We start from the raw sequence: 12208 nt of genomic DNA on the forward strand, positions 1-12208 counted from the left end.
TATTGGCTTTGCAGGCAGGTACGCTGACCGCTCGGCCACCTAGCAAGCTCATCACAAAGCTGAACTATCTTCCTTGAGTTTCTGAAAGTTTCTAAACCTATTTTAACCCATATTCTTTAATGTTAGGATATTCTTGATTTTCCTGTTGAGTTTTTTGTGTCTGATTATAAAGAATGGTAATAACAAAGTTTAAAATTTTAGTTGTTGTTGTTAATTTACGTCGCACTAGAGCTGCACAATGGGCTATTGGCGACGGTCTGGGAAACATCCCGAAGGATGATCCGAAGACATGCCATCACAATTTTGATCCTCTGCGGAGGGGATGGCAACCCCGCTTCGGTAGCCCGACGACCTGCTCGCGAATTAAAATTTTAGTAATGACAGGCCTGAAATTTCACCCCACCAGTTCACCATTGGCTTCCGAATATTTAAAGCTAGCGAGTAAGAAACAGAGTTTGACTCTAGTGTAACAGAGTTTGACTATAGAATAACTGAGTTTGAAACTAAGGCAACAATTGACAGGTTGTGTTCATAATATTTTAATTTTCTTTCTTTATTAAGATTTTTAATGATATTTTGATGATATTGAAAACATTGAGACTTTATGGGAACCTTATTTTCTGCTAATAATGTTATTACTTAGTAATAAATGTGTTTCCATTTTTCAGCTTCTTCATTCTTTTAAGGTTTTGGGCACCAAAAAGTTCTTTATACAACACGTGATAACATTTTAAAAATTGTCTTTTATTTCGTGAAAATTGTGGTGACCAAAAATTTATGTTTGATTTGTACCTTTTTCTCAAACACCAGAAGCTCTCCTACGAGAAACACCCAAAATACCTGGGATACATTCTCGATCCCGAATTTACAAGTAACAAACATATTGATTATATTGTCTCGAAGGCTAGGAAGCGCCTAAATATTATTAAGTGTATCGCTGGTAGGGATTGGGGAGCAGATGCAACTACTCTTAGGACTTCCTACCAGGCTCTTGTTAGACCAATTCTTGAATATGGCTATCCTGTCTACTGCTGTGCTTCTCAATCTAACTTAAACAAATTGGAAAAGGTTCAACTGAGCGCCGCTCGCATCATCACTGGACTGAAACGTAGCTGCCCTTCAGAGATCGTTCTTTACGAAGCAGATCTGCAACCTCTTAACTTCAGAAGGCAAGCTAATTTAGTGAAATATTACAATAAACTTTCCAGTTTAGACCAAGGCAATTTAACTGCTATTTACCTAAATAATTGGACCTGCAATCAAAGGCTAAAGAAAAACAGTCCTTTTAGTCATGTTAAATCACAACTGTTAATCGCTGAAAATATTGAACCTCTTTATCTTCATAGCAATCTTAGTACTTGCTTGGATCTTTCCAATGTTAGTTTCCATGAAAGCCTCCCTACCATGCTTGACAAGAAAGACTGTGTGCCTGACTTCCTCAGACAATTGTCCCTGGAAATCATCAATAAAATCCCTCCAAACGACATCAAAATATTCTCTGATGGCAGTAAAATAGATAGACAGACTGGCAGTGGGGTATTTATTGAATCACCTCGAGAGAACTACACTCTTCATCAACGAAACCCCGATTTCTGCTCCGTCTTTCGAAGCGAACTAATTGCAATCGACAGGGGACTAGAGAAAATCTTGAGTGAAGGGCACCTTGGAAATACTTGGATACTATCTGACATCCGTAGTTCAATTCAACACCTCAAAAATTGGGCCCTCATTGGAGATAAAACCAGTTTTTCGATCTTACAAAAAGTAAAGCTCATTTCCCAACAGCATGAGGTCCACTTTCAATGGATCCCGTCCCACGTCGATATCCACGGCAACGAGTTGGCTGACACTCTTGCAAAGAAGGGACTAGACCATCCAGTCCCCTCCACCTCAGAGCTTACATACCTTGAACTGTTTGCAAGGCAAAAGGCCCAGAACAAACAAAAGTGGCTGCTTCCACCTATTCACTACTGGTATAAAGCAAAAAGACCAGGACTCTCTTTATCTCTCCCTGGTGACAGGCGAACCAACACCTGCATATCCCGACTGGCCAGTGGACACCTGAAATGTCTCACATTTTCTGCAAATCAAAAAGTCTTTCCTCTTTGCCCTAAATGCCAACAAAACCAGGCATCACCTGAGCACATCTTGAACTGTTTAGGGCTGAACTGGAATGACATTCATTCCTCTCCCATTCTGGTTTCGGATTTTCTGAATATCAACGGATTCATTGATCTGGTCTGACCCCGTCAGACCAGATGGGAATTAGCAACAACAACAACAACAACAGAAATGAAATTTAATTTCCCGATAATCGTATTATTGATTGACGTATTATTGATATTTATGAAATTTAGCCGGAAACACCGGTGTCTTTTACCGCATTAAAGGTAAAATCTTCCAAACAATATTTTTTCTAAAATTTGCACTTATTTGAAGTTATTTGAATCCAAAAGAAGCAGTTATTCATCATTAAAATTTCTTTAATTTACAAAATGAATTATCGATAAATTTTCGAACATGATTCAAATTCTTTTTCAAACTACTGCTTTGGATTATATGTTTTAGTATAAATATGACGTCTAACAGGTACTATCATTTAGTGTTAGACTGTTATTTTATAATTAAAAAATACCAAAATATATTTTGCTTGTAATTAGAGTGTCAGAAAAAAGAAATATAAAACGGACACCATCTGCTTCAAAGGGTTAAGAAATTTTCTGATTATTGTTATTCATAAAAATTTATTTATGTTAAAATTCATGTTTTGTAAGTCTCAAAAATTGACTTGTACTTACAAAATATAAATAATTAAAAAATAAATTAATTTTATTAGGTTACTAAATGATTAATACCAACTTCCATCTTCGAAATTAAATTCAAGATAAAAATAACTCATACTATTAGTTTCTTATTTTAAACATTTCTTAACGTATTTTCAAAACATTTATATTCTTCAATATTAGAATATTCTTCTTATCAGTGTTTCAAAGTTTATGAGATTTTTCAAGGTAAATTATGGTATTATCAACAGGAATATTCTTAAGAGTGATAGAAAAGAATGGGGAGAAGAGATTCATCGTACTAAACGGTTTATAATTTAACTGGTTTTTAAAGATTTTTCTATTTGCTGTTATTCACGAAAATAAATTGGGATCTTTGATCTTATTCTTGGATATTTTTAGTTTTAAAGTTTGGTTGACTCGTAATTACAAATCAATAATAATTGAGTTATTTAAAAAAATAGGATGAGTTTAATGTATAGTTAATATCAGTTTTATTCCCTATCGGCATCATGCTTAAGCTTAGATTAAAGTTTTCAAACGTATTTTTTTTTTCGCTGTATTTTCTTATAACATCATTTGAAATTCCACTTGAACTATCATAAAGCAAATTTTGTTTTATGTTTTTCAGTTAAATTTTGTTGCTTATATGAATTTGAAAGTGTCATTAAAAGTACTTCCAGAATGTCGATTCCAATGTGCAAACGATTTTTTGTCGTATTTAATATTAATTAAGCAGCCGACCGGCCTATGTAGGGGGCAGGGAACTGTCCTTGCATCAGAAAGGTTCTGGGTTCGAATCCCGGGCAATGCATGGACGTTCTTTCCTTCTCTGTACTATCTGTCCTCACTGTGGGAGCGACGTTGGCCCATCTAATATGGTGCCCCAGAAAGAGAGGCCAACAAAATTGCCCCGTATATGCCTGAATTGACGGATGTTAACACGGGTGGGCATTGGAAATAAAAATATATCAATTACGCATTCAAAAAGTGCAGTGCGCAAAATAAAGTATGGGCCATATTAACAATGTTATGTTTAATGATTCAATTTTAATGTTCTAAGGTAAAATCTTCTTGATTCGACGAGCTTACTACAAATAGTCTTGTGCATTTGTGGGAGAAGATATTTTAAATTATTCATCAGACACAAATATGTACGTTCTCTGCTTACGAATCATTTTTTTTTTTCGATAAATTCAGATTTTGAGTAGTAAGAATCTAAAAGTTTTTAAGTAATTTTAAACATCGTAAGGTTAATTGTAAATATTACAACTTTCGGGAAAATCAGAATAATTGTTTTTGAGAAAAAAAGTTTTAAAAAAAAGCATCATTTAAAATTTTTATTTCCTAAGAAGATTTAGACCGACTCCGATATATTTTTGAATCTTATCGTGATGATGTTCAAAATGATGTTAAAATTTATGTTGCTTACAATTCAAAAACTTTGAAAACAACATTGATTAAATTAACTAATTAATAATTATAAAGCTTGCTTGAATCGCATAAATTATTTTATTAATATAGTTTTAAAAATATACCGAAATACACAAAAGATGAAACAAACATTAAAACGCGCAGTCATCCTACTTCTTTTCTGTTCAAACTATTGGGACTCTATTTTCCAGATTACGGTGGCAGCCCCTATTTTGAGGGTCAGAACTCTAAAAAGGCATGTTTCCTCAGAGAAAAAAACATTTTTATGTTTGATTCTGTATTTTAAAATATCATCTGCAGGAACATCAACTAGCAATATAATTCCTGCAGATATAGCAATAGCAGGAATGGCTATATTGCTGTAAGAATTTCTCTTCAGGAATATCAGAGGCCAACTCCATCGAATCATTAATATTAAATAAAAATTGTAAACAACACTCGAGTTGCTCTAAGGACTTAAAAACAGGGCCCATTTTCAAGAAACAATTGTTACACCCTGTTGGAATGTTTGGCATAAATTCAATTTCGACAATACCAAAATTGTTTCCTCCTGGGGATATCAGCTCATCTTGATACCTGGGAATCGTGTTTTATTCAAGTGAAATTTGATTATCTTATTAAAGGCATTATTTTTTCACTACTTCTCTATAGCGCGTGGAAATGCATTTTAGCATGATTTGCCCCTATTCGCTACTGTAGTTTTACTTGCTCTATTTTTCATCTTTTTTCTCACAGCGCCTGTTGTTTTTCTAGTTTCGTTTCTCACTTTTATTTTTGATTTTTCGTTGGTAATTTTGTGCTTTATATTTCAAGTCACTTTCGTTTCTTCTCATTCACGTTTAGTCTGTCTTGAAAATCGGCGCCTGTTTTTGAGCTCCAGAAGCAAGTTGACTGTCGTTTCCAATTTGAATATTTTTCAAGCGTATGAAGTATTTAATCAAGTAATATCTTACTACTTCAGTTTCTTGGGATAATTCATTTAACCTTAATATTAAATTTTTGCACGTAACAATTCGATCTTTCTATCAAAATTTTACACAGTGTTCTATTTTTTTTATTTTACGCAACGTACACATATTGCATATCGAAGGCGATAACAATGCCACAGTTTTTATATTAAAAACGGCAACAACAACAACAGCGATGCGTTTTCCTGCATTTTACATCTTTCTGAAGTTCTAAAGTCCTCTCCCAAAGCGATCTCATTTTGCCTCAAAAGACAGTTTAATACCATGGCCTTTAAATTTAGGGGCCAAATAAGATGCTCCGCTAGTAATAAATACAAATTAGTGCATACACATTTTGCGTTTCTTCCCAGAGCAGTATTAGATGAATAAATGGACGATCAAAATTCGCCACACTTCCCTTCTAAATGATCCCGCGAAGAATGAAATGACAGCATTCTTCTTTATGTCATACCTCCCTTTCTGTTTTAGATTATGATGAATGAGCTTAGGAGGATTTTAAAAGCTAATTATGGCATTATTGACTGGCATTTTGCTCGATGACATTATTTAGAGAGGATTACTGTTGTAAAGTAATTTGTTTCGAATTTTGAATTTGGATAGAATGCATTTCTTGATACCTTAATATGTATATTTCGCACGATTAAAAGAGTGCATATGGATGCATTTTAGTTGATGCTGTAATGCATCATTAGTTTACGCAGTTTTTAAAGAATATATTTTCGAAATAAAAATACTATATAAAGAAAAGGAATAGCCTGTTCCAATTTTATACGTAAATTTCCCTTTTTAATTTTATTTACAGTTATTTTTTCTACAGTTGTAGACGATAGCAAATTCTGTTAAAAAAAAAAATTCTGCTTTTACATAAATGAATTAAGTTTCAGTAAAAAATAAGAATATATGGTATATTTTTGTGGTATATTTATATTTTGGGATAAGTGAATTTAAGCTGCTTCGATTTTTTCTATGCTTTCAGTAAAACAACCAAAATGCTTTTGCTTTATCAAGCTTTAAAAATCAATGTTTTTCAAAGCTTGAAAATAATTAGAATTGAAAGTAATTCAAAAACCAAAATAATAACAAATCTATTTATTTGTATGCTTAAGAAAATTAAAATTTGAAATTACTTTTCAAGACGTAATAGACAAAATAGGTATTTAAAAAAATACTGTTGTTTAAAAGGGCACAATTTCTTAGAAGGAAAAATTATTTCATGAAAATATAATCAAACCAATAAAATAGTTAATAGCATTGCTATGAAATATAGCGGATCTGTGTGGATTTCGAATACGAGTCTGTGTTAATAAACCAAGAGTCTCGTAATAAATTCGTATGTACATATTTTCTTCAATTTAATGTTTTTGTTGAAAATTATTTACGTCACACTAGAACTGCTCAATGAGCTATTACTGACGGTTTGGGAAGCATTCCTGAGGATGATCCAAAGACATGCCGTCACAATTTTGATCCCCTGCTGCGGAGATGTCACCTCCGCTTCGGTAGCCCGACGACCTGCACACGAAGTCGAGCACTTTACGGTAGAACAGTCTAACGAGGACCCATACCGCACACCCTCGGTTCCTAAGCAGACTGATCCAAGAGGTCACCCACCCGCACACTGACAGCAATCTGTGATGCTTGACTTCGGTGATCTGCTGGGAACCGAATCTTAACGATAAGTTCACTGTGGGACCAGCACTGTGGGACCAGTTTAAACCATTTTGTTTGTTTTGTTATCCAGTTTGAAACATTTCTGTAACAAATTAAGATTCAAGACAATACAACCAGAAAGTGAATATTTTGCTTGTAAAAATTCTTAAAGAAAATCGTTTTTTTTTTTTTTTAAGACAATGTTGCCGAAATATATTTACATATTTGCTACACTTTCTAGATTGAGCGACTTATATATTTACCAAGAAAGAATCAAGATGCTTTGTTAAAAAAAAAAAATGTTAAATGACAATTTGAAAATGCCAATTTGCCCGTTTTTAGGAATGTCTCGTAATCTTTTTACCGGAATAATTTTTTTTAACTAAAGTCACCAAGTAAATTTTTAAAAAAAACTGAGTACAACGTGGGTTTGAAAGTAAAGGATAGAGATAATGCCAAATAGATATTTATCTTATAATGGTGAGAAATTTTTCTGCTGATCATTTGTACCAACGAATTATTTTAAAGGAAAGTAAACTGTAATTTCTATGAATATTATATATGAAAATATTAAATTTGTTTTCTAAAATTTCCTCAATTATTGCTATTCTCTTAAAAATAAGCTAGAAGGTGTCTTATTAGCGTAATTTGTAATATTTTCTGCTTGTATTTGTTTTAAATCGCTATATAAATCACCAATAATATTGAATACTATAGATAGAAAGCCATATCAAATGGAATCATCTAATATATCTATTCCAAGTTATTAAATAATGGCAAATAATTTAGAATTATGTCAGTGTAATTAAAAAATTATCCTTTCTCACACTTTGATAAGTATTTTTTATTTCTTCCTTATTTTCTTTATTTTCTTTCTTATTTTTCTTAATTTTTTTTATTTTCCTCACTAAAAACATCCCGACTTTGACTCTTTTTTCTTTATGGTTTCATTCACAACTGTTACATTATCTAACGACAAAAGTTAATTGGCACATTTTAAATTTGATAGATTATATAGAATCTTAGATAAATAATCCCAAGAAGCTGAAGCAGTAAGATAGTACTTGATTGAATCCTTCACTCACTTCAAAAATATATCCATCCGAAATAATAGTCGACATGCTTCAAGTGCTTAAAATAAAGGCGTCCTTTCTCAACACTTACGTGACGTCTGGTTTCATGTCTGACAAGTCTTGAATATGGGTGCCTGTTTTTGAGAGCTTGAAATATGCTGATTGTTATTTCCAATTTGTATATTTTTTGAAGCAAATGAAGTTTTTAATCAAGTTACATACAAAGAATTGTTTAAAGAAAGTTACTGACGAAGTCTATGTTCTGTGCAAAATATTTTTGAATCATACATACAGTGGTGGCCAAAAGTGTGGACACTTTTTGAAAGTTTCATCTTTTCAAATTTGCGTGCTTGTAGAATATATTAATTTTCACTTAAATACAAACGTTTATATATCAAATTGAAGGTAATTTAATGTAGAATTTAATAATAAATACAGTCTTATAATATCTGTATTACAAAAAATGTTATGCAAGTAATAGTAAGATCTATCTTGAATTTGCATTTTTTTAAAGTGATACTTACACAATCAATACTTAGTAGGATAACGCTTAATTTTTAAGATAGCTTCACAGCGTCTTTTCATCGAGTGAACGAGTGTTTGGAGTTCATCTTTCGTAATCAAATGGTGCCAAGAATCAATTATATCTTTACTTAGTTGTCTTTTATTGGAAGAACGTTTTTTTCGTACAAGAATTTTCAAACGTCGCCACAAATTTTCAATTGGATTGAGATCAGGGCTGTTTCCTGGCCATGGTAATATATCTATGCCTTTATTTTGAAAGCATGCTTTGCATACTTTTGCGGTGTGGCATGGAGCTGAATCCTGCTGAAAAAAACATGGTTCGCTGTTGGGGAAGAGATCCCTGATGGAAGGTATCAATTTTGGTTTCAGGACAGTTTCGATGTATTTTTTGGCATTCAGGATGCCAAATCGATCCGAAAAAAATGCACAAGTGCTACTACCGATAGAAAAATTAAATGGCTATGCTTTCAAGATAGAAAAATGTCATTAGATGCCATTAGATGTGAAAAGAATGCAGCTGGTATTGCAGTAAGTTCAAGAACAATAAGAAGAAGCTTATCAGGATTTGGACTACAAGCTAGAATTCCAAGGAAAAAACCATATTTAAATCAAAAGCAACGCGAAAAACGAGTTAAGTCGGCAAAAGAACACATCAAATGGTCAGAAAATCAATGGAAGCAAATAATCTTTAGTGATAAGAGTAAAATATCGCTCTTTGGAAGTGATGGTAGAAAATACGTGAGACGTAGAGTAGGTGAAGCACTTCATCCTGTTTGCATTGAAGCAACTATTAAAAACCCAACAAATGTCATGATTTGGGCATGTATATCTGTAGATATTGTGAGCCGAATTCAAGTGATTGATGGTATCCTGAATGCCAAAAAATACATCGAAACTGCCCTATAACCAAAATTGATACCTTCCATCAGGGATCTCCTCTCTACTCCAAACACTCGTTCACTCGATGAAAAGACGCTGTGAAGCTGTCTTAAAAATTAAGGGTTATCCTACTAAGTATCGATTGTGTAAGTATCACTTTAAAAAAATGTAAATCTAAGATAGATCTTACTATTAATTGCATAACTTTTTTTGTAATACAGATATTGTAATACTGTATTTATTATTAAATTTTACATTAAATAACCTTCAGTTTGATATATAAATGTTTGTATTTAAGTGAAAATTAATATATTCTACAAGCACGCAAAGTTGAAAAACATGAAACTTTCAAAAAGTGTCCACACTTTTGGCCACCACTGTAGTATCTGCTTGGATATATTCTCCAGCAATCAATTTGTCGCACTTCATCAAAAAAAGGCGAAGTTTTTTTTGAAAAAAATAATAATAATAACATTTTTACTATTATTTCATTAAAAACTGTTAGCTTAATGAAAATTTGCTAATTAGCTTAATTAGAATTAGCTAATTAAGAAAACCTAATACAAAGTAAATAGTAATTTAATTTAATTTTCATGTGCAGCTATAGTTAATTTTGACGAATAAAGAAACTTGAACTTTTTAAATTTGATTGGTTTTGAACATCGCTTACTGATGAAAAATAATATAACGAATACATAAAAAAATAATAATAACCTCTATCATTTATACACAATTTCTCCAGAAATTTTTCCCCTTCTAATCTAAGTAAATTTTTCTCCTTCTAAATAGGTTCTAAATTAGTTCTTTAAAATGTTGGTTATAGTAACAGGTTAATCATTCAACGTCTAACAACCAAGGGGCTTTTATAGAATAAAAGAGACACTATTTAAACAACTTGCTTCTGTATTGTTCGCTAAAGTAATGGCACGACATTATCTGAAACTTTTTGTAACATTTTTCTGAATTACTTTCTAAAGCCCTGACCTTAAGTAAAACGACAGAAAATATTTTACAAGCCCCTTTTCACAAAAGTAGGGCGGTCCGCAGGAAAGGCAGCAACCGAACCATGTCTCCTGGAACAAAAGCCCCAGACCCCTCATTTATCAGGCTAGCCTGTACTTGGCATGAAGCCCCCGGATTCCGATGTCCGGAACAGCGCGCCCTAATCGAAATTTTCAAGCTCCGCCATTTTTAGCTTCCCTTTTTTTTTCTTCTTTCCCCCCATTCCCACCACCGTTGCCATTCTGCCGGATGAAATAATATAAAGAAAAAGAAGGACACACTACTTTTAATGGAGCAAGGGGCACTTTTGAGAGTCTATTCCCAGCAGTCCTTAGTTCAAAGTGTTCTCTTCTTTGTTTGTTTAGTCTTTGGGTAATATTTGACCTTTTAGGTCTGGTGTCTGTGGTTTGGATGGATTGTTCGTTTTAATGTACGAAAATTCCCTAGACGTTTCTAGAGTTACACTGAATCCATTTAGAGCCGCGAAAGATCCATTTTCTACAATGATTAATTATGGTGACTAGAGAGCTTTCAGGGATTTTTTAAACGCTGAAGGGAAATTGGACAGTTTTGTATTGACACTTTAGAGCTTTTTAACTGAAAATATGAATTACTTAGTAGGGTGTATCTGGTTTGCATAATTTTGCATTAAATTAAGGGATTTCATTCAAAAATGTTCATACTTTTTGCTATTGTAAGACTTTTGATAAAGTTTCAGAAGTATTAACGAAAAAATTAAATTTGCTTCACTATAATTGTTTATAGTATGTGCCTTTATAAAAAAACTTGAACCAAATTTTAAATTTGAGGAAAAAATTAAAATAAAAGAAACGTAGCAAAAATTTAACATTGCTGTGTTTTAAGTGATATTTTTTTAATTCCAGTTGACACCCATGAATCAGGAACCTAGAGAGGAGGTAAAAGAGAAAATACTTTTCCAACCTAACAACCCTATCTCAGCAAATAATCTATTAGTTACTAAATACTAAATAATCTAATAGTTACTAAAGAAATCTGTTAGATTATTGGCATTACATTTTTACTAAAATAAAGAATGCAAAAAAGTAGTATTTTATTTATATTCAAAAATGCATCAATAATTGATTTTGTAAATTTAAGAAATTTCAATGACGAATATAACTGTCTCCCTTAGATCTAAATAACTGTAAATAAGTGCAACTTTGAAAAAATACTGATTGTAAATAAGCCGTGTTTGGACGTTTTTACCTTTAACGTAGAATTATTATTATTATTATTTTTTTTTTTAATTTCTATTTTAAATTTATTGTATTACTTTTTTTGTCGCCTGGACAGGATTTTCCTCTTGACGACGAATGTATATTCTTTGTATTTATGTGTTTTTGTTCCCAATAAAGTTATATTTGTTTGTCCGTTTGTTAAAAAAAAGACACCGGTGCTTCATGTTGTGTTTCCTAACCATAAATCATTAAAATGCCAAATATAATGTTTCTTTACTTATTTTGACCTAAATTAATGCAAAATAATGAAACAAATATGAAAAATATGTTTAATAAAAACTTTTATTTCATTCTTTTTATTCAGTAAACTACTGCATAGTTGCAATCATTCACCAACTATGAATTTTGGAAACTAAATAAACTTCAACACCGAAAACATAAGCAAATTTAAATAAACTTCAATACCGGAAACATAAGCAAATTTAAATAAAATTCCTTACGATGCGTTTTTAGTTTAGTAATTTAAATCTTCAAGCATAACATTTTTCAATTCTTAAAATTATTTTGAATTTTTTTAAATAAATCCAAAAAGTTAACAAATATGATGCTGTTGTAGTTAATTTACGTCGCACGAGAGCTGCACAAAGGGCTATTGGCAACGGTCTGGGAAACATCCCTGAGGATGATCCGAAGAC

General features: G+C 32.2%; 1 protein-coding gene across 1 annotated transcript; it reads left to right on the top strand.

Moving 5' to 3' along the window:
• Positions 1-777: 777 nt before the first annotated feature.
• On the top strand, positions 778-2278 carry LOC147803090 (uncharacterized). Its single transcript, XM_087152891.1, has one exon. The coding sequence runs from the start codon at positions 778-780 to the stop codon at positions 2242-2244; it is 1467 nt and encodes a 488-aa protein (XP_087009017.1). The 3' UTR covers positions 2245-2278.
• The last annotated feature ends 9930 nt before the right edge of the window (positions 2279-12208 follow it).

The sequence above is a fragment of the Parasteatoda tepidariorum genome, chromosome 10 (genome assembly GCF_982258835.1).
Source record: "Parasteatoda tepidariorum strain Cologne lab strain chromosome 10, Ptep-v5.0, whole genome shotgun sequence".
In the NCBI taxonomy this organism is placed as follows: Eukaryota; Metazoa; Arthropoda; class Arachnida; order Araneae; family Theridiidae; genus Parasteatoda; species Parasteatoda tepidariorum.